Genomic DNA, 24,007 nt, shown 5'->3' on the forward strand with positions numbered 1-24,007 from the left:
GTGCAGCCACACACAAGCCTAAGATCACCATGCGTAATGCCAAGCGTCGGTTGGAGTGTTGTAAAGCTTGCTGCCATTCGACTATGGAGTAGTGGAAACGCTTTCTCTGGAGTGATGAATCACACTTCATCATCTGGCAGTCGGACAGACACATCTGGGTTTAGCAGATGCCAGGAGGACGCCACCTTCCACAATGCATATTGCCAACTGTAAAGTTTGGTGGAGGAGGAATAATGGTGTGGGGCTGTTTTTCATGTTTCGGGCTAGGTCCCTTAGTTCCAGTGAAGAGAAATCTTAACGCTACAGCATACAATGACATTCTAGATGATTCTGTGCTTCAAACTTTGTGGCAATAGTTTGGGGAAGCCCCTTTCCTGTTTCAGCATGACAATTCCCCTGTGCACAAAGCAAGGTCCATACACAAATGGTTTGTCAAAATCGGTGTGGAAGAACTTGACTGGCCTGCACAGAGCCCTGACCTCAACCCTACTGAACACCTTTGAGATGAATTCGAAGGCCGACTGTGAGCCAGGCCAAATTGCCCAACATCAGTGCCTGACCTCAATGGATGAATGGAAGCAAGTTCCCGCAGCAATGTTCCAACATCTAGTGGAAAGCCTTCCCAGAAGAGTGGAGGCTGTAATAGCAGCAAAGGGGGGACCAACTCCATATTAATGCCCATGATTTTGGAATGAGATGTTTGACGAGCAGGTGTCCACATACTGAATTACTGACGAGGCCTACTCAGTCAACACACAGTAGAGCATATAAGGGGACCTATGAGGCAGCGATGATCTAAACGCTGACTTCTAAATGCTCCATGTCTTAATGGGATTAGTTGACCCTGTTAAAGCAAGCCTCATAAAAGGGGAGTGTAATCTCATTAAGTGAGATGGGGGGGGTCATTGTGAGATGTAATCCCTCAGCTGGTGTGGGATTACACAACTCCTTGGTTTAACAGCTCTAGCCCAAAATATGCCCCCAGAGAAATAGAATGCCTAGAAAGGTCAAATCACTGGGATGCATTTTGGATTAGCAAATTAGCAATATATCTGCTTCCCATGACACATTGGCTTGTCTGTTCCAGTTAAATTGGTGCACCTTATTGATGGTAGCCATTCTATACATCCCATTTCTACGTGTCATTCTGGGAAGTACCTCTCACCTGTAGAGTGTAGTTTGCCTTTTCATTGATCAGCTGGGAGATGAATTTAGCTGTGTGCTGGAAATGGACTTTTTCTGGTGAGAGAAAAGGAGACCAACACATACCATCTTATTGTTAAAAACACAAAGCATTTTGTTGGGCTAGAAAGGTTTTCAAGGATCTCATACCATCTGCTGTTGGATGAACAATCAGAAACTTCTTGTCCAGGAACTGTGATGCCCTGTGTGCTAGATTTGCCATCTGTGGAGAAATGACATAGATATTATATTTTATGATACACAGTATTACACTGATGTTATATTACAAGCCAATAGAAAAAACACAGCTCATACATGACGTTCAAGTGAAGGCTGAATAAAGAAGGCATACCGCATATGCTCTTGGGTCAGGCTTGGGCATTCCCAGGTATCTCTCTGAAAAAGCTGATGCTGGAAGAGAGGTTGTCAAAAGGAATCAATTCATTAGATCCTATCAAGGGACGTAGTTGTTTCAAATAAGGTGGGGAAACGCTAGTGCTAATAACCCTCATTTAGCATGATATACCTCATATATATACACACACATACCTCTTGTTATACCTCAATACAGCAGAAAATACTACAGATGATGTTATGTGCAGCTGTAGTTTACGATGAGTATTCATTCTTGTCAGGTGAGCTCTCAAACACATCCATCTTTTCAGATACAAACCATAGTCTGAGATGAACAGAGTCATAATCCCACACACCTGCTTCTGCTGTCATTCACACTTCCCTCCCAAGTATCACTGCTCTCTCTCTCACATCTGTCTGGCACCGTAGTGTTGGTGTGGGAGGGGTCTCTGCTCCATCATGTTGATAAGAAGCATTTACACACACACACACCTTACCGTATAGGTCAAAGTCCGTGATGGGTGAGAGGGCTGCACCACATTTCACCGGGGAATCCTCGGCGCTGAGTAACAGGCTGGTCACGTAGCCTCCATAAACCTGAGACAGACAGACAGACAGAAAGCAGAAATCCTATATCAACACAAGGCTACTCTAACTGCTGCCTACAGACAGATACCCATTTCAAGCTCAGTTTAAAGATTGAGTTTGGAGACCCAAGAGCAGTAGATCATTAGCCTGGTCACAGATCTGTTTGTGCTGTCTTGCCAACTCCTATGGTCATTGTCATGCTATTCAACACATTGAGCACAAACAGATCTGGGACCAGGCTAGTTGACAATGCCCCTGATAATGAATAATATGAAATATCCCATGTCCATTACTGCAAGTTGCAGCTTCCTCCATAATGTATGTTCCCTATTATGGATGATCAGTTCCGAATAATATTTGGCCTTCTGGACTCTCTAATACATCAGCAGCCAGTAGGAGGACTTGGCCAGAGGCAACAGAATTAAGCTTCTCTTCATGAACATCCTCTCAGAGGTGTCAGAATCTATTAAAAATATATCTATTTGGTCCAAAGGTAAATGTTGAGCTCGCAGCACACATCTGATCTGTCTTTGTCCTATTTATTTTCAACACACAATTCCAGCACTGCAGTACATAAGAAAAACACATAGGGTAGGAATAAACACTGTAGCTGCCATTGACTTGCACTTCAGTTGAAGAGTGTAGCTAGCAATCTTAATATGATACTCAATATGTTGATATGAACGAGCAAGATTCAAGAGCCTCCCTAATGATTTCTATACTTAAAACAAGGGTGGTTATTTAGCACATCAGAGTTGGCAGATAGATACTGAACAATACAAGGGGTTCAAGGGAACATTATCCAATTCAGATGTAACATGCAACCAATTAACCTCATAATTATCAGGAGAAAAAGTATCTTACTTTGCCAAAAGCTCCAATCCTGGTCTTGTCAACGTAGGGCTCTTTAGATATTATACTGAAATGCAAGAAATTAGATTTGGATTACTTCATCTCAGAATGAAGACTTCCCGATCCTGAGTACTCCTTCCAAGTGTTTCTGCTCAGTTATTTTGCTAGCTGTCCATGTCATAGCTCGTTAGCACCCGGCTGTAATATAGAAAGGAGAAAATCCTGATTTGGCGAGGTACAGGCCGGCGGAACATAACACTCATTTAGCCCCACACTTTATAGCCTCAGCTGCCTAAACGTTAGTTACCTAAGAGTGTGTGAATAAATTATTTTTTCTTTACACATGTCAAATCACTACACATTTCTAGACCTCTGCCGATTGGCTGCTCTTCAGTTCATATGACAGTGTTAGTGCAGTCTGTCTTGTGACAGAGAAGTCCAAGGCCTCACACTTCCCATCATGGATTTAACAATGGTGGAAACTGCCTCCAGCAATTATTACACCAATCCAATGCTTTTAAATCCATGACTGCAAGTGCACCACTTAGGAGAAGGGTGGAGAATCGGGACGCAGTTGAAGGTACCTACCTGAGGGCCTCCAGCTGGTCCCTCTCCTCGAACACACCCAGCTTCCTCTGGACGCGGTGCAGCAGGTTGGTCCCCTGGAAGCCGCTGCCCCGCCCGTCGAAGCGTACCACCATGACCCCGAAGCTGCTCACCAGCACCGTGGCCCAGTCCATTTGGAACAGCTCTGATACCATCTGACCACCGGGGGTGCCGTCACTGGTGACGAGGGAAGGCGGCATGTTTAGTCCTTATTAACCCATCATTCTCACTCACTCACTCTCTCTCTCTCCCTAAAATAAATAACTACACATGCACACACACACCTCTCACGGTCGCTTTTAAACTGGAGGTGTGTCCTCATACAGCAGATATAGAGAAAAGGACACATTGTCTTTATAGTAGTGCCACTTCATCCAGAGGTGAGCCAGGGTGAAAAGACTAGAGACAGGGACTGAAGAATCTAGTCTCGTGTGTGTTTCACCAACCTGCAGGCAAGGGCATGGAGTGAGATGGTATGATAGTGGAGGAAAGGAGAGGAGGGTTAATTAAAGGGGGAATGGAGACCTTTTCATTGGCAGCGTAATTACTGGTAGTGCGAAGGAGAGAGAGTTGCCACATCTCTGCCTTAGATGAATAGCCCTGATTAAAGCACTGAGTCGGAGGGTGATTATCTCTCCTGATGAGGCAACTTGTCCGTGGCACAGAGGAGGTGAAGACCTCTGTGTCAACAGCTGATGAGAAACTGTGGAGATGGATAGCTAGCTTTTATACTAGAGCAGTTGTGTGTGTGTGCGTGTGTGTGTGTGTGTACTCACACGAGGAGGAGCAGAGGATAGGGAGATGAGTCCACAAAGCTGGCAGGTTTGAGGATCTGCATCGTTAGTGCTACACAACAAGAGAAAGTGATCAGTATGTGTCACGCCCTGATCTGTTTCACCTGTCCTTGTGCTTGTCTCCATCCCCCTCCAGGTGTCGCCCATCTTCCCCATTATCCCCTGTGTATTTATACCTGTGTTTTCTGTCTGTTGCCAGTTTGTCTTGTTTGTTCAAGCCTACCAGCGTTTTGTCTCAGCGCCTGGTTTTCCCTAGTCTCTCTTTTTCTCGTCCTCCTGGTTTTTTACCTTTGCCTGTCCTGACCCTGTACCCGCCTGCCTGACATCCTGTACCTTGACCTCTGCTCTGGATTATGGACCCCTGCCTGCCTTGACCTGTCGTTTTCCTGCCCTGTGGTTACAATAAACATTGTTACTTCACACAGTCTGCACTTGGGTCTCATCTTGATTCCTGATAGTATGTGTAATGATATGATTATACTTCCACTACACAATTCTCATTTGTTCTTCAGCTTCATTATCTGTTCATCTGAACAAAGCAGACTTTAAAAGACAGCTCTGCTGTTGAAATCTCCCTTAGCGTTAGACTGGAACATAACGTACTGTAATCCTCCATGGTGATCTCCTTGTATTCCACGTGGGGCATCTGCATGGAGTCCAGCCTAATCCTCAGATTCTCATTGGTCTCCAGGTCAAACACCTCTGCAGTGACAAACATCATGGCCTTAGTCTATGGCTGAGGTTGCTATGGCTACCATGGTCTAAGGGCACGTACTGTAGGTGTTCAAAGGGTGTTGTGGAAGAATGTTGGTCTGGAAGTTGTGATGAAGCCATGCTTACAACAAGAGACATAACAGAAGAGGATAGAGGGAAATGACCAGAATGCAGAGACATCCCTCCCTCCCTGCACTGACACACCGTGATAAAGACAGAACAGCAATGTAGGCTGTAAATATCAATGAAGACTTCAGAATGGCTGGCTACAGAGAGACAAGCCTTAAAGAGGCTTATCTTGGCATGCTGAGACTGAGATTGGACTAGTAACAAAATGAGTGGGTGTTTTGGTCGGGGAGAGAGTTCTCTCCTGACTGTCTGACTGGTTGTAAGAGGTATTTCTCTTTGACCTTGTCTGTGTGTGTGTTCGCTGCAGAGTACACAACACAGAACATGCATCCAGGTTGTTATTCCCCCCACAACAGCACATACATTTCAGAATAACTTTAAGGGCTCCAGTTAGAAAGCAGAGTTCCTGCCAAAAGTACCTTTAGTTTTCTCCCTTGGCCTCTAAACTGAAATATATGCTGTAAAATATGACTGCAGAGTAGGCTATCTAGTCCCCTTTGTACACATAGTTGTGGCTATTCTTCCAAGAATACATGCTGTAACCAGCAGTAAACAAACACGGTATAGTCTTTCATTACAGTGGGAAGGTCATGTTGTTATGAGGACATCCATCCAGCTAGGTAATGTAATCAGTATGGCTGCCAACACACTGGGCAAAGGCTGTAAACAGTGACTCAGCAGAAAGCAGAGGTGGCCTTGCTGTGCTGTCAAAGTCTTCGTATGCTGTGCCTGTTTGATGAGGTCACACGGCTGTGGGTGGTCATTTTGTGAATCAGGAATGGAGGGGAGGGCATTAATTCTGTGGTCTGTAAACGCTCTGTAAACACAGAGATAGATACAGATGTTAATAAAGAACTGTATTTCCGGGGTGATGTTTATTCATGGAGAGGAGTGGATGTCCTACAGGTGTGTGTGTGTGTGTGTGTGTGTGTGTGTGTGTGTGTGTGTGTGTGTGTGCCGGATATTAACAATAGAGGAAAGAAAGAGGAAGATCATGCAGTGTGTGTATGTGTGGTGTGTGTATGTGTGGTGTGTGTTTGAGAGATAAACAGGGTGTGAATGTTTTCATCTGATGACCAATTTTTTATGTGAAAGAATCCAAACAGAATCCTAACTAGAATACTCACTCTGTCTGTCCTGTGTGCTGTACACGGCTACAAACGGGACATCAGGGCCTGGAGAAAGACCAAAACAAAAACAAAGACGACAAAAAAAAGACATCAGCATCAGGCATTTCTCTTGCATTGAAACCAAGATACGTGTCCATTAGTTTGTGGTGGCACTACTCTGTCTCATCTCTGTCTGGGTTTATGAGTACATTCTGTGGCTCCTTCTTATGTACAAATGACTGCATGGTTCAAAATGTATCCACACTGTCCACAGTTGTAGGAAAAGCGAGAGAACGGGAAAGGGTTATTTAATTATCCATTTCTATCTAGACTTGCAAAAAGACTTGCATAAAAATCAGAATCTAATCATTTGAACTCAATATCAAGGTGCCATTTAAAATGGCATCTTGACGATAGAAGACTGAGACACAATATAGTCCAGCCTCAAAGTTAATTTTTTCTTTCAAAACCCCAAACCCATGGTTTAAGCCATTGGAGAAGTTCAGACACAACATCAAAACATAATTGATTAAAGTCAGAAAGCCTGACATTATCTGCTTGCAGAGAACAGACTCAAGCCTCTACAAATAATGTTTTACTTCACATGTTTTCTACAAGCACAAAATATGCAGTCCAGACCTCCTTGTTATCATTAGCTTATTCAATTAATTGAACACAACCCAAATCATTTCTGCAGTGTTCAGGAGCTGGCTTCCAAACAAACAAGCCCTGTAGAAAGAAACACTCTCTCTCTGTCTCCTAAAACACAGTGGTGCACTAGGAAGGGACACATAATAAAATGATAGATGCACTTAGCAAATTGTGAACATTCTAGAAACAAACATTTGGGGCTCCGAGTCTGCAAAGTAGGCCAGGCAATCTCTCACAGAGCTGTAATCATATCACAATCCCGTCAAATAAATGAAAGCGGGCAAGAGGCAGTAGGGGAGTGAGGGATTAAAAGTGAATGAGGTAGAGACAGGTTCAGTAAACACGGCTGTCCTGTGTGGTTCCAGGGAGTTCAGTGAGAGGATGACAATCTTTGGGATGCTGCTATTGGACCCATAGCCACATGTTGAAATAATGCAGGAGTTCTGGTAGAGGCATTGTAGAGGTTTAAATACACTGCACAAATTATTGAGTTTGTGACCAAATATCATCCGTCACCAACACATGCATTGAATTCTTTGTGTCTTTATTAGTGCGTCTCTCAGAAAGAAGTGAGAGGCCAAAGGTTCACTTGGGGAGAGACAGACAAACCAACCCATGGACAGACTGACTCCCACCTTTGCAGCTGAGGAGGAAGAGGCTCATGTTGTGGCTGAAGGAGCCTTTGACGTAGCCACAGCTTTCGTAGAAGTCACAGGAGAGACAGCGTCTGTTGAAGGGGCCCACCGTGTCCGCACTACAAACACAACAAGAGGACACTCAGCCAATCCCATTTTTTGGGGGTCATTTAGCAGACACTCTTATCCAGAGCGACTTACAGGAGCAATTACAGTTAAGTGCCTTGCTCAAGGGCACATGGACAGATTTTTCACCTAGTCAGCTTGGGATTTGAACCAGTGAACCTTCGGTTACTGGCCCAATGCACTTAACCGCTGGGCTTACCTGTAACCCACTTGTAACCAAGTGGGTGGTGGGCAACAGAGCTAGGCACAACAGAAGAGAACAGCATTACGGACAGTTATTTTTCAGAGCTATGTATGTGTTACCTGTAGAGGTGCCTTCGCTTCGGATCATCCTCAGTACTCAAGAAGTATCTGCAAGATACATAATAAACATTTCAAGTTGGACGTGCAGTACCAGTTAAAAGTTTGGACGCACCTACTCATTCCAGGGTTTTTCTTAATTTATTTATTTATTTATTTTTATTTTTATTTTATTAATTTTATCCCCTTTTTCTCCCCAATTTTCGTGGTATCCAATCGCTAGTAATTACTATCTTGTCTCATCGCTACAACTCCCGTACGGGCTCGGGAGAGACGAAGGTCGAAAGCCATGCGTCCTCCGAAGCACAACCCAACCAAGCCGCACTGCTTCTTAACACAGCGCGCCTCCAACCCGGAAGCCAGCCGCACCAATGTGTCGGAGGAAACACCGTGCACCCGCCCCCCTCGGTTAGCGCTTACTGCGCCCGGCCAGCCACAGGAGTCGCTGGAGCGCGATGAGACAAGGATATCCCTACCGGCCAAACCCTCCCTAACCCGGACGACGCTAAGCCAATTGTGCGTCGCCCCACGGACCTCCCGGTCGTGGCCGGCTGCGACAGAGCCTGGGCACGAACCCAGAGACTCTGGTGGCGCAGCTACCACTGCGCCACCCGGGAGGCCGAATTTTTTAAACTATTTTGTACATTGTAAAATAATAGTGATGACATCAAAACCATGAAATAACATGTTAAACAAATCAAAATATATTTTATATTTGAGATTCTTCAAAGTAGCCACATTTTTCCTTGATGACAGCTTTGCACACTTTTGACATTCTCTCAACCAGCTTCTTGAGGTAGTCACCTGGAATGCATTTCAATTAACAGGTGTGCCTTGTTAAAAGTCAATTTGTGGAATTTCTTTCTTAATGCGTTGGAGCCAATCAGTGTTGTGACAAGGTAGGGGTGGTATACAGAAGATGGCCCTATTTGGTAAAAAACCAAGTCTATATTATGGCAAGAACAGCTCAAATAAGCAAAGAGAAACGATAGTCCATCATTATTTTAAGACATGACAGACAGTCAATCCGGAAAATTTCAAGAACTTTTAAACTTTCTTCAAGTGCAGTCACAACAACCATCAAGAGCTATGATGAAACTGGCTCTCATGAGGACCGCCACAGGAAAGGAAGAACCAGTGTTACCTCTGCTGCAGAGGATAAGTTCATTAGAGTTACCAGCCTCAGAAATTGCAGCCCAAATAAATGCTTCACAGAGTTCAAGTAACAGACACATCTCAACATCAATTGTTCAGAGGAGACTGTTAGAATCAGGCCTTCATAGTCGAATTGCTGCAAAGAAACCACTACTAAAGGACACCAATAATAAGAAGAGACTTGCTAGGTCAAGAAACACAAGCAAAGGACATTAGACCAGGGGAAATCTGTCCTTTGGTCTGAGTCCAAATTTGAGATTTTTGGTTCCAACCGCCGTGTCTTTGTGAGACGCAGAGTAGGTGAACGGATGATCTCCGCATGTGTGGTTCCCACCATGAAGCATGGAGGAGGTGTGATGGTGTGGGGGCGCTTTGCTGGTGACACTGTCAGTGATTTATTTAGAATTCAAGGCACACTTAACCAGCATGGCTACCACAGCATTCTGCAGCGATACGCCATCCCATCTGGTTTGCGCTTAGTGGGACCATACTTTTTTTTCATTAGGACAATGACCCAACACACCTCCAGTCTGTGTAAGGGCTATTTGACCAAGAAGGAGAGTGATGGAGTGCTGCATCAGATGATCTGGCCTCCACAATCACCGACAACCCAATTGAAATGGTTTGGAATGAGTTGGACTGCAGAGTGAAGGAAAAGCAGCCAACAAGTGCTCAGCTCCTTCAAGACTGTTGGAAAAGCATTCCTCATGAAGCTGGTTGAGAGAATGCCAAGAGTGTGCAAAGCTGTCATCAAGGCAAAGGGTGGCTACTTTAAAGAATCTCAAATATAAAATATATTTAGATTTTAACACATTTTTGGTTACTACATGATTCCATATGTGTTATTTCATAGTTTTGATGTCATCACTATTCTTTTACGATGTAGAAAATAGTCAAAATAAAGAAAAACCCTTGAATGAGTAGTTGTGTCCAAACTCTTTACTGGTACTGTATGTTCAACTAATAAATAATATAACAAATGCATGGGTGCACGCAACATTACATCACTGAAACATTGCAGTAGTCACAAAATGTAAGGAGTCTATGAAGTGAGATTGAGAGTAGGTTAGTGTAAAGATTCCAGCAGTACAGTTGAACAGAAACATGTCGGCTCGGGGAGGTATAAGCAGCTAGAGTGCAGACAGTTCCAACAGTAGCATAGACTTGCCACTCGAAGGGATGTAACATACATGAAATAAGATGTCAGAGAGATGCAGAGGCTTTGCATTTTTTTTGTTACTAAAGTAGGCCAGGAACAAATCTGACAGAAACAAGTTCACGCCTCAAAGTAACTTTTGTAGGTGAGCTGTAGCTGAGCTAGCTTTGGTTACAGAGAGAGAGAGGAGAGAGGGGGGAGTGGAGAGAGTTGGGGAGGGGGGAGAGGAGAGGGGGAGGGGTGAGAGAGAGGAAGAGAAAGGGTGGGGAGAGAGAGAAAGACCTGACCACTGTGACTGACCCAAACTTAAGGAAAGCTTTGACTATGTACAGACTCAGTCAGCATAGCCTTGCTATTGAGAAAGGCCGCCGTAGGCAGACCTGGCTCTCAAGAGAAGACAGGCTATGTGCACACTGCCCACATAATGAGGTGGAAACTGAGCTGCACTTCCTAACCTCCTGCCAAATTTATGACCATATTAGAGACACATATTTACCCTCAGATTACACAGATCCACAAAGAATTTGAAAACAAACCCGATTTTGATAAACTCCCATATCTACTTGGTGAAATACCACAGTATGCCATCACAGCAGCAACGTTTGTGACCTGCTGCCACAAGAAAAGGGCAACCATTGTAAATACAACCCATATTTATGTGTAGTTATTTTCCCTTCTGTACTTTAATCATTTGCACATTGTTACAACACTGTATATATTAATAATATGACATTTGTAATGTCTTTATTCTTTTGGAACTTCTGTGAGTGTAATGTTTACTGTTCATTTTTATTGTTTATTTCACTTTTGTATATTATCTACTTCACTTGTTTTGGCAATGTTAACATATGTTTCCCATGCCAATAAAGCCCCTTGAATTGAATTGAGAGAGAGAAAGATAGGGAGTGGGGGGAGAGAGTGAGGGAAAGGGGGAGAGAGAGAGGGAGGGGAGAGAGAGGGGGAGGGGGGAGATAGAAGGGGAGGGGTAGAGAGAATGGGAGGGGTAGAGAGAAGGGGAGTGCGGAGGGGTAGAGAGAAGGGGAGTGCGGAGGGGTAGAGAGAAGGGGGAGGGGAGAGAGAAAGAGAGCGAGGAAGGGGTGAGGAAGCGAGAGGTGGGTGAGAGAGAGAGGGAGAGAGAGAGGAGGGGAGAGAGAGGGGGGGAGAGGGGGGGGGGGGGGGAGCGATAGGGGGAGAGGGGGGAGATAGTGGGAGAGAAAGGGGGAGGGGGAGAGATGGGGAGAGGAGAGATATAGGGGGAGAGAGAGGGTGGGGGGGTAGAGAGAGAGAGAGGTGGGAGGGAAGAGAGAGAGAGAGAGGTGGGAGGGAAGAGAGAGAGGGTGGGGGAGAGAGAGAAAGAGGGGAGAGGAAGCGAAGGGGGGAGGAAACGAGAGGGGGTGAGAGAAATAGGGAGAGACAGGGAGAGAGAGAGAGAGATGGGGAGAGATGGGGGAGAGAGAGGGGGAGAGAGAGAGAGAAAGAGAAAGAGAGAGAGAGAGAGAGAGAGAGAGAGAGAGAGAGAGAGAGAGAGAGAGAGGGGAGAGAGAGGGGTTTGTTGAATTGTTTGTTTTAGGTTTTGTGGGTGGGTGTTTGTTTCATAATTACAGCATAAATGTGTGTATACTACATGTGAGTGCATTATATGTGTGTGTGTGTGTGGCCCAGCTGGGTCAGGGAGCTCACATTAGCTGGCTGTCCTCGTTGTAGGCTAGGACCTGGGTGACATCCCAGTCTCCAGACGTGATCGACTGCAGCGTGTCTGTGCTGGTGTTGGGCTGGAAAGGGAGGGGAGAGGGACGGGGAGAGAGAGGGAAGGGGAGAGAGAGAAGGAGAGGGAGTGGGAGAGGGACCGAGAGAAGGAGAGGGAGGGGGAAAGGGGGGAAATGGAGAGGGAAGGGGAGAGGGAGAGAGAGGGAGTGAGAGGAAAGGGAGATACATATACTGCATGTTAAAAATCACTGGACTCAATGTCTTCTTGTCACATTAGGAGTGCACACTTAGTTGAACTGACTTCTGTGCTACTTGTGATGGAAGATATTATGGAAGTGTCTGTTGTCTATGCTATGCTGTAGGCAGCAATTCTAGTGTATGGAAGCCCTCGTGCAGAACACAGAAGAGAGCGTGTAGAAGGGGAGTATACAGTACCTGTGTGATGGACATGGAGATGTGGAAGAACTTGCCCCTGCCTCCCTGTGGGATGGCTCTGGTGAAGAACAACTTCAGACCATCTTTGGAGAACAGCGGCTCCTCATTCTGCACACCAGTCATATAACACACATAGAAAACACAAACTCAGCAGAAAAAAAACATTCCTTTTTCAGGACCCTGTCTTTCAAAGTTAATTTGTAAAGATCCAAATAACTTCACAGATCTTCATTGTAAAGGGTTTAAACAGTTTCTCATGCTTGTTCAATGAACCATAAACAATTAATGAACATGCACCTGTGGAACGGTCGTTAAGACACTAACAACTTACAGACGGTAGGCAATTAAGGTCACAGTTATGAAAACATAGGACACTAAAGAGGCCTTTCTACTGACTCTGAAAAACACCAAAATAAAGATGCCCAGGGCCCCTGATCATCTGCATGAATGTGCCTTAGGCATGTTGCAAGGAGGCATGAGGACTGCAGATGTGGCCAGGTTAATAAATTGCAATGTCCATACTGTGAGACGCCTAAGACAGCGCTACAGGGAGACAGGACGGACAGCCCTCGCAGTGGCAGACCACGTGTAACAACAGCTGCACAGGATCAGTACATCCGAACATCACACCTGCGGGACAGGTACAGGATGGCAACAACATCTGCCCGAGTTACACCAGGAACGCACAATCCCTCCATCAGTGCTCAGACTGTCCGCAATAGGCTGAGAGAGGCTGGACTGAGGGCTTGTAGGCCTGTTGTAAGGCAGGTCCTCATCAGACATCACTGGCAACAACGTCGCCTATGGGCACAAACCCACCGTCGCTGGACCAGACAGGACTGGCAAAAAGTGCTCTTCACTGATGAGTCGCAGTTTTGTCTCACCAGGGGTGATGGTCGAATCCACGTTTATCGTCGAAGGAATGAGCGTTACACCGAGGCCTGTACTCTGGAGTGGGATCGATTTGGAGGTGGAGGGTTCGTCATGGTCTGGGGTGGTGTCACAGCATCATCGGACTGAGCTTGTTGTCATTGCAGGTATCCTCCTCCCTCATGTGGTACCCTTCCTGCAGGCTCATCTTAACATGACCTTCCAGCATGACAATGCCACCAGCTTTACTGCTCGTTCTGTGCGTGATTTCCTGCAATTCAGGAATGTCAGTGTTCTGCCATAGCCATCGAAGAGCCCGGATCGCAATCGCATTTAGAACGTCTGGCACCTGTTGGATCGGAGGGTGAGGGCTAGGGCCATTCCCCCCAGAAATGTCCGGGAACTTACAGGTGCCTTGGTGGAAGAGTGGGATAACATCTCACAGCAAGAACTGACAAATCTGGTGCAGTCCATGAGGAGGAGATGCACTGCAGTACTTAATGCAGCTGGTGGCCACACCAGATACTGACTGTTACTTTTGATTTTGAACCCCCCTTTGTTCAGGGACACATTATTCAATTTCTGTTAGTCACATGCCTGTGGAACTTGTTCAGTTTATGTCTCAGTTGTTGAATCTTATGTTCATACAAATATTTACACATGTTAAGTTTGCTGAAAATAAACGCAGTTGACGGTGAGAGGACATTTCTTCTTTTGCTGAGATTATATATACACATATATAAACATATTTGTAACATATCTAGAAATGATGGAGTGGCATTCCACTTTGCAGCACTGCTAAAAAGATGTAGACACAGCGATATGACGTGGATGCAGAAAGTAAACAGCATAGTGGGTCAATTTTCTCAACAACTAAGACTGTTGAAGAGTGAGGCTCAACTTCTCCACTGTTTTGGTTCCGTGGCTACCGTGCTGTGAAGAGCATGAAGCGAACTCGTGGCCATGCAAAGATACTGTGTGTGACTGTGTGAGAGTGTCTTGCATCTCGCTCATCTCAATATGTGCGGTGCTCCTTGTTGTGACATCATTTCGCTGAGTCTACCTTTAAGAGCACTAAGACATTGTTTGTACTTGAATCTGGTTGGTTTCTTACCTGTCTGTGTAGCCAACTTTCGCTCTCGTCCTCGTGTTTCTAAACAGACAATTTGAAAGAAAAGTCAATGAAAAGCAGAAGAAAAGTGAATGAAGTGGGCTGAAAAACAGACGCACAGACACACACCTTGGTGCAGACGCCAGTGGTGGCCTGACACAGAGTCAGCATGGATATGTTCTGGGCTCTGTTTAACCAGTTCACTGCCAGTTTGGTGGTAGTCGCCCATTTCACCATGGTGACATAGAACTCTCTGTCCAACACAAAACGAAACAAGAGTGTTATTGTGACTATGCATTTATTCATGCAAATACAAAATCTAGAATAAAGGACTAGGAATGTCTACTGACATATTGCATGTGTAACAGAGCTCATCCCTTTGAAAGCCATAAGGGTATATAACCATGTTATATATAGTAGTACTAGCAGTAGTGGGGAGGCAGGTAGCCTAGCGGTTAAGCGTGTTGGGCCAGTAAACCGAAAGGTCACTGGTTCACTGGTGTTGTGTGTTGTGTGTTGTGTGTGTTGTGCTGTGTGTGGGGGGGGGGGGGGGGGGGGGGGTGTACCCCATCCTCTGGTCCTCAGGCCTCCTCATCTCCATGGTGTGCAGGGGCCCATTCAGGTTGACCACATACAGAGAGATGACTGGGTTCTCCTCCCCAGCCTGCATGGGGGAAAAGAGGACAGAGAGACTATATGAGTTCAAATTCCATCAATAAAATAACTGTTCTTATTGGACATTTTAAGCGCATCTACCTCAGGAAGAACAGCCTGTAGACAGAATTAACTCCATGCTGGTATATTTTCCCAATTCCCAAGATAGTTTGTTTTACCTTTATATGTGTTTAATGATACAATTTACTGCAGTGTAGTGTTGCACAGTAGAGTGCATGTTTTCAGTCAGTACTAGGTTAGTAATCATACTGCTCTAACCTTAGTGTTGTGACGGGTCACGGCAACCATACAGGACCAATTGCTTCCAATTACCCTAGGCCACGCCCCTTCCCTCCACACCTGTTCCCACTCCCTAATCACCTCTCCTCACTCTGTTTCCCACAAAAGCAGCGTGCTCCTCTCTATACACTAGTAATGGTTCATATTTGGTGATGGCACGGCGCACCCTTTTCGTTCCTTCCTTTGTGTGTGATATGAGAAAGCCACCACATCCTAAAACATTTTCCAAACTCGGTCCTGCCCCCCACCCCCCGGGTGCATGTTTTGTTTTTTGCCCCAGCATTACACAGCTGATTCAAATAACCAGCTCATCATCGAGGTTTGATTATTTGAATTCCATCCAACTCCTAACCCCCTGTCGTGTCTTTGGCATCATTAAAACTGAAGACTTATCTTTATAAAAAATTCTCTGTAATTATTATTACGTGATTAAACTACTTAATCATGTAACTGTAATTAACTAGGAAGTCGAGGCACCAAGGAAAATATTCAGATTACAAAGTTATAATTTTCAGATATTTTAATATCTGATCACTTAGTCTTCTGATTAATGAATTATTATTTACCTCACGTTAGTCTCATTCCAAACATTGTAAATTGTTGGTTATCTGCACGAAGCCAGTCTTCACTATGAGTCATCCATACATCAACTGTCATTTATTTACTAACTAAGTAATTCACAGAAATGCATCACACAAACAAACAAAATAGATAAGTTTACAAAGAAATGATAGGGGGATGTGCCCTAGTGGGCTAAACCGGTATGGCGGCTTGTTTTACAGAGTGATAATTATAACAATTGAAATGCTAATCCTTTGCACATGAACGCTCACTCATTCGGGAACAATCGCAATCAATATATATATTTACGCTCAGTGTGTCGTCGGGATCTCTGTTGAAAAGTTTGTTTCTGTTGGAGAGTCTGTCCGCCCTCTCTCTGTCGTGGTTAGAATGGATAGTTCAGAGTGTCATTCATTCATGTCCTTATAGGATAGATGTTTCGGCAGTTGTCGGTCTTCGCATTCAATGATACCGAATTCCTAGCTGCAGACTAGTAATTAATATCAAAGACTTGTTCTTATTTTGTCGGTATCAATAGTCTAAGAGTTTAACCACGTGGTATAGTTAAAATATTCAGCCATCTACTCAAACCTTAGCTTATACTCAGGTTTATGGTCTCCGTGGCCCTCTCGTGGTAAGCTGGTCTGCAACCTTTAGCCATCTCGTAATTGAGGTAAGCTCGGTCTACTCTCAAACCTTGGCCCTCTCGTTATCGAGGTAAGCTGGTCTGGTGATAGAATACCCCAGTGGGGGTTTTATTCGGAAGAGCAGAAAAGGGCCTGTCTCAGGACGCCAGACCATAACTGTGCTCATGGGCGGTCCTCTGATTTAGTTAAACTCCAAAGGGAATTGGAGTTTCCTTCATTAACTTTTTAGGGATAGGGGGCAGCATTTTCACTTTGGATGATTAGCGTGCCCATAGTGAACTGCCTCCTACTCTGTCCCAGATGCTAATATATGCATATTATTAATACTATTGGATAGAAAACACTCTGAAGTTTCTAAAACTGTTTGAATGATATCTGTGAGTATAACATAACTCATATGGCAGGCAAAAACCCGAGAAAAAATCAGTGGGAATTCTGAGGCTGGTCGATTTTCAACTCATCGCCTATTGAAATCCCAGTGGGATATGGATCTGTTTGCACAATGTAAACTGAGATGTTTGGATATAAATATGCACATTATCGAACAAAACATACATGTATTGTGTAACATGATGTCCTATGAGTGTCCTCTGATGAAGATCATCAAAGGTTAGTGATTCATTTTATCTCTATTTCTGCTTTTTGTGACTCCTATCTTTGGCTGGGAAAATGGCTGTGTGTTTTTTGGACTTGGCGGTGATCTAACATAATCATATGTTGTGTTTTCGCTGTAAAGCATTTTTTTTTTTAAAAATCTGACACGATGGGTAGATTAACAAGATGTTTATCTTTCATTTGCTGTATTGGACTTGTTAATGTGTGAAAGTTACATATTTCAAAAAAATATTTTTGAATTTCCCGCGCTGCCTTTTCAGCGGAATGTTGTCGAGGGGTTCCGCTAGCGGAACGTGTGTCCTAGAAATGTTAAACAGTCCAAAATCACATTACACAATTTCACAAACAGTATCATCCTCACTCATTCATCTTATACAACAATTAGATGTAAGCCTCATATCTGAGGCTATTGTATAAACAGCGTTATGGTAATGTGGCCGTATTGTCTCCCATGAGTTTCAGAAAATTGTACCAAACGGACCAGTTCGTAGCTGGATTCTTCACCGATCTTTTATACCTTCTCCAGAACATAAATGTTGTTCGGTTCTCCAGTTCTGTGAGGTGGAAGAAATTCCTTTGTTCTCTCTATGAACTCACTCTCTCTCTATACTGTCTGGCCACGAGGCAGGATCTTCCCTAGGAATTTACGACCTCTCTGACCACAGCAGCCTGGTTGTAGGAGACAGAGAGAGATGGTGCCGAGGTAGGGTGCATAGAAAAGGGCTGGTGCAGAGGGAGGGGGTAGTGCTCGCTGTACCCAAAGAGGGCAATGACACCCCCATGTGCCTCTGTTGTTCACTGTGTATAATAAATACCCCTAACCCTGGACTCCTCATCTCCATCTCCTCATTGCATTCTGACCGATGCACCATGGTGACAGCAACAGTCCTGACCCTAACTTACAGTCAGCCCATTCATCCTAGCCCTAGTCCCTTTGTTCACTTAGAGTAGTGGGTTTCAGTCAGTACTAGGTTAGTAATTATACTGTTCTGACCTTAAAGGCGCTGCGTGGTCAATCCGACATCTGCATTGGCCGTACAGCATTTACTGCGATGCAGCCTCTGCAGAAGTTAGGGCTTTCATACTTCTTGCACTTAGCGGAGCAGAGCTATTGTGAAGGAAGTTGTCAAGGAAGTTAGTTTGTGTTTATACAGGACGTACTGTCCCCCACCTACCGTCAACCAATCATGTCAATGCGGAGCTACGTAGCTATTGTTACAAAATGTAAGAGGTGCATGGCAATGAGGTACGGAGCTTGATGTGAGCTCCAGAGGCTCCGCAATTTTGTCACACACTCCATACGAAGGCTCCGACCACATTTTCGGATCAAGCATAAATGGGCTTTTAGGGTAGTGGTTTTCAGTCAGTACTAGGTTAGTAATCATACTGTTCTAACCTTAGGGTAGTGGTACTCCCTCCCAGTAGGGTAAGTAGTTCCTGTGAACATGGGGATCTCCATCTTGGGCACCATGGTGTCGTTGATGGTGGCATATGCCAGCCGGGCACCGTCCGGAGACCACCAGTGGGCAATATGGGTCTGGAAGATCTCCTCTGGAAAATAATCGGAGAGAAATGTCCTTTCGTTTTCAGTAATAATGAAAATGATGAAACCCTTACAGAAATCTACTCTGTGTTTCAATGGAACCACATTTCAACACCCAGTGCAGACCTGCATCAGATACGTTGGTTATATTAAATACTGACCCAAACATCAATTGCAATGCAGAGTCAGTTTGGCTCAACGCTGTCATAACATCCATAAAATGAGGAGTACTGTATGTTCCGGCAATAAATCAAAACACTGCTTTTAATCTCACAAGCGAGGAACATCGACCAATCGAGAGCCATACCAGGAAAGGGAACAGGAAAAGTAATTTCCCAGTCAGGTGCAACAGTGTACTGTGTTGTATTCAGGGAAATTGGAGTGTGTTTGTTTGTGTGTAACCCCTTTTCTGCTGCTGAGGCACACAGAAAGAATGCTGTTGGAACTTGGCTTACTTAATCAAAAACCTGAGACCTCTGTGCGTCCCTACAGAGCCTGTGTGTGTTTGAAATTGTGCAGGTTGATATGAACAACAGGACACACACTAATATCCCAGAGGGGGCTCTATTGATATGCAGTTCCAGGTGAAGACACACACACACACGGGCACGCCCACGTGCAGAAAAACACTAAATGTATGTATGTAATCTTTTCCGCATCTATCCCCACCCAGCTGATAAAGTGTGTGTGTGTGTGTGTGTGTGTGTGTGTGTGTGTGTGTGTGTGTGTGCATGTGCATTAATTGCATTTAGCTTGAGGAGGAAATTCGTTGTCTGACACAGCGCTACATCTCCTGTGTGTATGTGTATCCTTGCATCCTTCAGTGTCCATCTATCCAAAACCTTCTTGATGTAATGTGATTTGTGGATTAAAATAAAGTATTTCAAATGTGTGTGTGTGAACCCACCTTTGTTTCCATGTCCTTTGAGAGCTGTTTCTATCTCCCTAGCTATGATTACCCAGGTGAGAAGTGTCACACTCCTCCATTCTCCCTGGTTCACAGACTCGCTGTTCTGACTCTAAATTATTCACTGCCTAACACAGATATGACTTATGCATGAGCCGCCCTGTTACTGAGGCAGGTGGGCAATAGAAGTTAATGAATGTAATGTGACAGAATCAGGTGGGCCAAACTAATGAGGAGAAGGAAGGACATATCTTTCTTCACCGGGACACAATTCAACAACCAGTAACTGATCAAAAGTAATATGCTATGATAAGAGTAGTGCTTCCTGTGTTGAGACATTTTGACAAAGACAAGGTGTGATAGGACTTGGTGAGATTCAGAGGAATGTCAATTGAGGCAAAGAACACATGGTGCAATATGAGTCCCGTCCAATAGGGGGCAGTGGTGATACGTATTAGAACTAAGCCCCACTGGTAGATGACAGTTGAAGCATGAGAAATTCAACTGAACTGCCTGCTTACAGAGAGCATAGATAGGATAACACCCCCCCCCCCCCCCCCCCCCCCCACACACACACACAGTTGTTTACTGCTATATTTTTCAGAAAATAATAATACCACCGTAAACAAATACAAACAAAATCGTCTCAGTGTGCAAAAAGTGCAATACCAGCCAAAACTCCAGGGGCCATACACACACAGCTCCTATCAAGAGTGCCAGACACTGCTCTGGTTCTATACCTGGGCCACAACATATTTCAGGATGTTGTCTGCTCCAGTACTGGTTCTATCCCTGGGCCACATCATATTTCAGGATGTTGTCTGCTGCAGTACTGGTTCTATACCTGGGCCACATAATATTTCAGGATGTTGTCTGCTCCAGTACTGGTTCTATACCTGGGCCACATCATATTTCAGGATGTTGTCTGCTGCAGTACTGGTTCTATACCTGGGCCACAACATATTTCAGGATGTTGTCTGCTCCAGTACTGGTTCTATACCTGGGCCACATCATATTTCAGGATGTTGTCTGCTCCAGTACTGGTTCTATACCTGGGCCACAACATATTTCAGGATGTTGTCTGCTCCAGTACTGGTTCTATACCTGGGCCACAACATATTTCAGGATGTTGTCTGCTGCAGTACTGGTTCTATACCTGGGCCACATCATATTTCAGGATGTTGTCTGCTGCAGTACTGGTTCTATACCTGGGCCACATAATATTTCAGGATGTTGTCTGCTCCAGTACTGGTTCTATACCTGGGCCACATCATATTTCAGGATGTTGTCTGCTCCAGTACTGGTTCTATACCTGGGCCACATAATATTTCAGGATGTTGTCTGCTCCAGTACTGGTTCTATACCTGGGCCACATCATATTTCAGGATGTTGTCTGCTCCAGTACTGGTTCTATACCTGGGCCACATCATATTTCAGGATGTTGTCTGCTGCAGTACTGGTTCTATCCCTGGGCCACATCATATTTCAGGATGTTGTCTGCTGCAGTACTGGTTCTATACCTGGGCCACAACATATTTCAGGATGTTGTCTGCTCCAGTACTGGTTCTATACCTGGGCCACATCATATTTCAGGATGTTGTCTGCTCCAGTACTGGTTCTATCCCTGGGCCACATCATATTTCAGGATGTTGTCTGCTCCACCACATCAGTTAATCTGACAGACAGGCCACTGATGACAAAGCGTTCTATAATCGCCTTGGGTGTCTGTCTGACTCCCCTTATGCAAGACTGTCAGTGTACCACACACACAATGATAATCTCATCTGTTTTTTAGACGGTTACTACAAAATTAGACTGCAAGCGTGGCGTTTTTCCTCCAGGGAGATTTCCTCCCCATATCTGACACTGTGATTGACCATGCTGTCATCTGGTGCAGATCTAAACAGATGTTACACAACCTGGCAAGGTCTCTCTCCCCTTCACGGCTTATGTCACCACTAAACAAAAACACACACACACACACACACACACACACACACACACACACACACACACACACACACACACACACACACACACACACACACACACACACACACACAAACACACACGTTGAATGTGTTATTGCTGAAAGACCGCAGTCTGTCAAAGAGATCTCCATTGAGTGACATGATACGAGTGGTAGGTCTACGTTGTGGGGCAGGTCAAACTCAGCTTCAACTCCCTCCCATCCCATCAAAAGATTCATCTTCCTTAATAAATGATCAATGTAAATTGCCAGGCCCTCAGCGCTTCATAATTATGTGGCAGGGGTCAGACAGTGATTAAAGTTTCAATGGACTTAGACTAATATTGCTGTTGGAAGAGCTCCACTGCACAGCTTAAAATCTCAGTCAAACTAATCTGGGGGTAGGGGTGTGTCAACACACATACTGTAGAGGCTACATACACACTTTAACAGTTAACAAAGAGGTAGTGTAAAATACGAGAGCATACTTAGTGCAAGCAACCTTGCACTCACACACACAGGACCGTTGCACACAGATGCAGACATGACCGTCGCAATCACGCACGTGCAGAATTCAGCCTTCATACGGTAACATTTGTAATATTGTTGCCAGTTTACGATTACTCTTGGAACTCAGAATCACATCTAGCAGTGTTCTGGCAGTATGTCAGAGACACCTAGCGAAAGGTTGGCAGGTGCCGCCCCACCCATTGATGAGCACTACACCAGGCCCTAACTAAGAGACAGCCATCCAGGCCCTCACTGACACTCTCTTTCTCTCTCCGTGTTATTAAAAGCGAGAAGTCTTGGAGCAGAGAGCCAAACACACGGGGAGCGGAATAAATTAATTCATTAGTAAAGTTGAACACAGTGAGGCAGTCTGTTCCTCAAGGGATGAGGTAGAGGCACTGAGGTGGAGTCAGAGCTTGGATCGGTCGAGTCAAAACAAACAGGGAGACATCTGTATCAGAATGGAGAACAGACAGTGAAGATTAATTCTGCTGAATTAATGCTAATTTACCTATGTCGAACAGCCGCAGTGAGAACTCAGGGAAATTGGAGCAAATTGGGTACTTTTCCTGTTTTTAACTACATTTTGGTTGGGTAGCCTAGTAGTTAGAGCGTTGGACTAGTAACCGAAAGGTTGCAAGTTCGAATCCCCGAGCTGACAAGGTACAAATCTGTCGTTCTGCCCCTGAATAGGCAGTTAACCCACTGTTCCTAGGCCGTCATTGAAAATAAGAATTTGTTCTTAACTGACTTGCCTAGTTAAATAAAGGTAAAATTAAAATAAATAGTTTACTGCACCTATGAGTAGCCTTAATACCAGTTCTGTTGTGTTTAACATTTCAAGACAAGAATCATTTTGACGCAAGTGCCACATTCTCTGGGGACAACAATGCAACGGGACATACGCGCCATTAGACCACCACCAAGAACACCAATAATATTCACATCAGCCAATAAAAGTGTCATCTCACCTTCGTACAGCCAATCGCTGAGCCCATTGAAGATGACTCCCTCCTTGCCGGTGGAGACTAGGCGGATTGATCGGCTCTCCACCGTTGAACGGTAGTAGATGTTATTCTCAAAAATGAAAATCTAAGGGAAGAGGGAGATGAGAGAAAAAATTATGAAAAAACTGAGGTGATCAATATGGAAGGAAGAAAGGATGTGTGTTCTGCATGACTAAACTTGACCTGTAGGTTGATGGAAGGATGCTTTAACCAGATGAGGAATTTGAGCTCAAAAGGTTCTATCGAAATGTTTGATCCTCTCCTATTCACTGCAATACTTGAATCATGAACATTGTGCAGCAATATTGGCTTGTTTGACAAGCCACGATATAGCAGGCCTTGTTGAATACAATCAAAAACACATATCGCGTGTGTTGGAGTTCCCAGTCACCTGCCAACATGGCAGTCATGTTTACTACCTGCACAATCTAGTAAATAGCCTCAACTTACCCTTCTGCCTTCTCGCTATTGGATTATACTTTCATCATGTCACGGACATAATATTGTCTCCATATTACTGCATGTCTAAGTATTGATTGATAACGCTGGCTCAGGAGAGAGAAAGAGAGAGAAAGGACAGAGAAAGAAGGAGATCAAGAGAGAGAAAGAATGTACTGCATAATGAATCCTTTACCTCACCACATTGAACACCAATATTGTACATCAATAGAAGTCCTAATTGCAGATTGATCCTTTACTGGGCTACAGCATTGCCCTCCTCTCTGTCCACTGTTAGTAGTAGCATATTATAGTTCCTCTTCACACATTACAGATTCTCTACCCACAAAAAAAACTTTAAAACCTCTATCTGCCATATCAA

General features: G+C 44.6%; 1 protein-coding gene across 1 annotated transcript in view; it reads right to left on the reverse strand.

Annotated features, from left to right (window-relative positions):
• LOC120051004 (dipeptidyl aminopeptidase-like protein 6) overlaps positions 1–24,007 on the reverse strand; it is a 134,145-nt gene that overhangs the window by 2,915 nt on the left and 107,223 nt on the right. Inside the window, exons 8-25 of the mRNA XM_038997574.1 lie at positions 23,152–23,272; positions 18,648–18,802; positions 15,041–15,138; positions 14,604–14,727; positions 14,478–14,516; positions 12,494–12,601; positions 12,032–12,123; positions 8,044–8,091; positions 7,615–7,733; positions 6,347–6,394; positions 4,980–5,078; positions 4,359–4,428; positions 3,565–3,759; positions 2,989–3,043; positions 2,034–2,133; positions 1,535–1,593; positions 1,333–1,405; positions 1,166–1,239 (exon numbers count right to left, since the gene is read on the reverse strand). Coding sequence (XP_038853502.1) covers positions 1,166–1,239; positions 1,333–1,405; positions 1,535–1,593; positions 2,034–2,133; positions 2,989–3,043; positions 3,565–3,759; positions 4,359–4,428; positions 4,980–5,078; positions 6,347–6,394; positions 7,615–7,733; positions 8,044–8,091; positions 12,032–12,123; positions 12,494–12,601; positions 14,478–14,516; positions 14,604–14,727; positions 15,041–15,138; positions 18,648–18,802; positions 23,152–23,272 — 1,677 coding nt within the window. The remainder of the gene's footprint in view (positions 1–1,165; positions 1,240–1,332; positions 1,406–1,534; positions 1,594–2,033; positions 2,134–2,988; positions 3,044–3,564; positions 3,760–4,358; positions 4,429–4,979; positions 5,079–6,346; positions 6,395–7,614; positions 7,734–8,043; positions 8,092–12,031; positions 12,124–12,493; positions 12,602–14,477; positions 14,517–14,603; positions 14,728–15,040; positions 15,139–18,647; positions 18,803–23,151; positions 23,273–24,007) is intronic.

Source organism: Salvelinus namaycush, chromosome 7 (genome assembly GCF_016432855.1).
Source record: "Salvelinus namaycush isolate Seneca chromosome 7, SaNama_1.0, whole genome shotgun sequence".
Taxonomy (NCBI): Eukaryota; Metazoa; Chordata; class Actinopteri; order Salmoniformes; family Salmonidae; genus Salvelinus; species Salvelinus namaycush.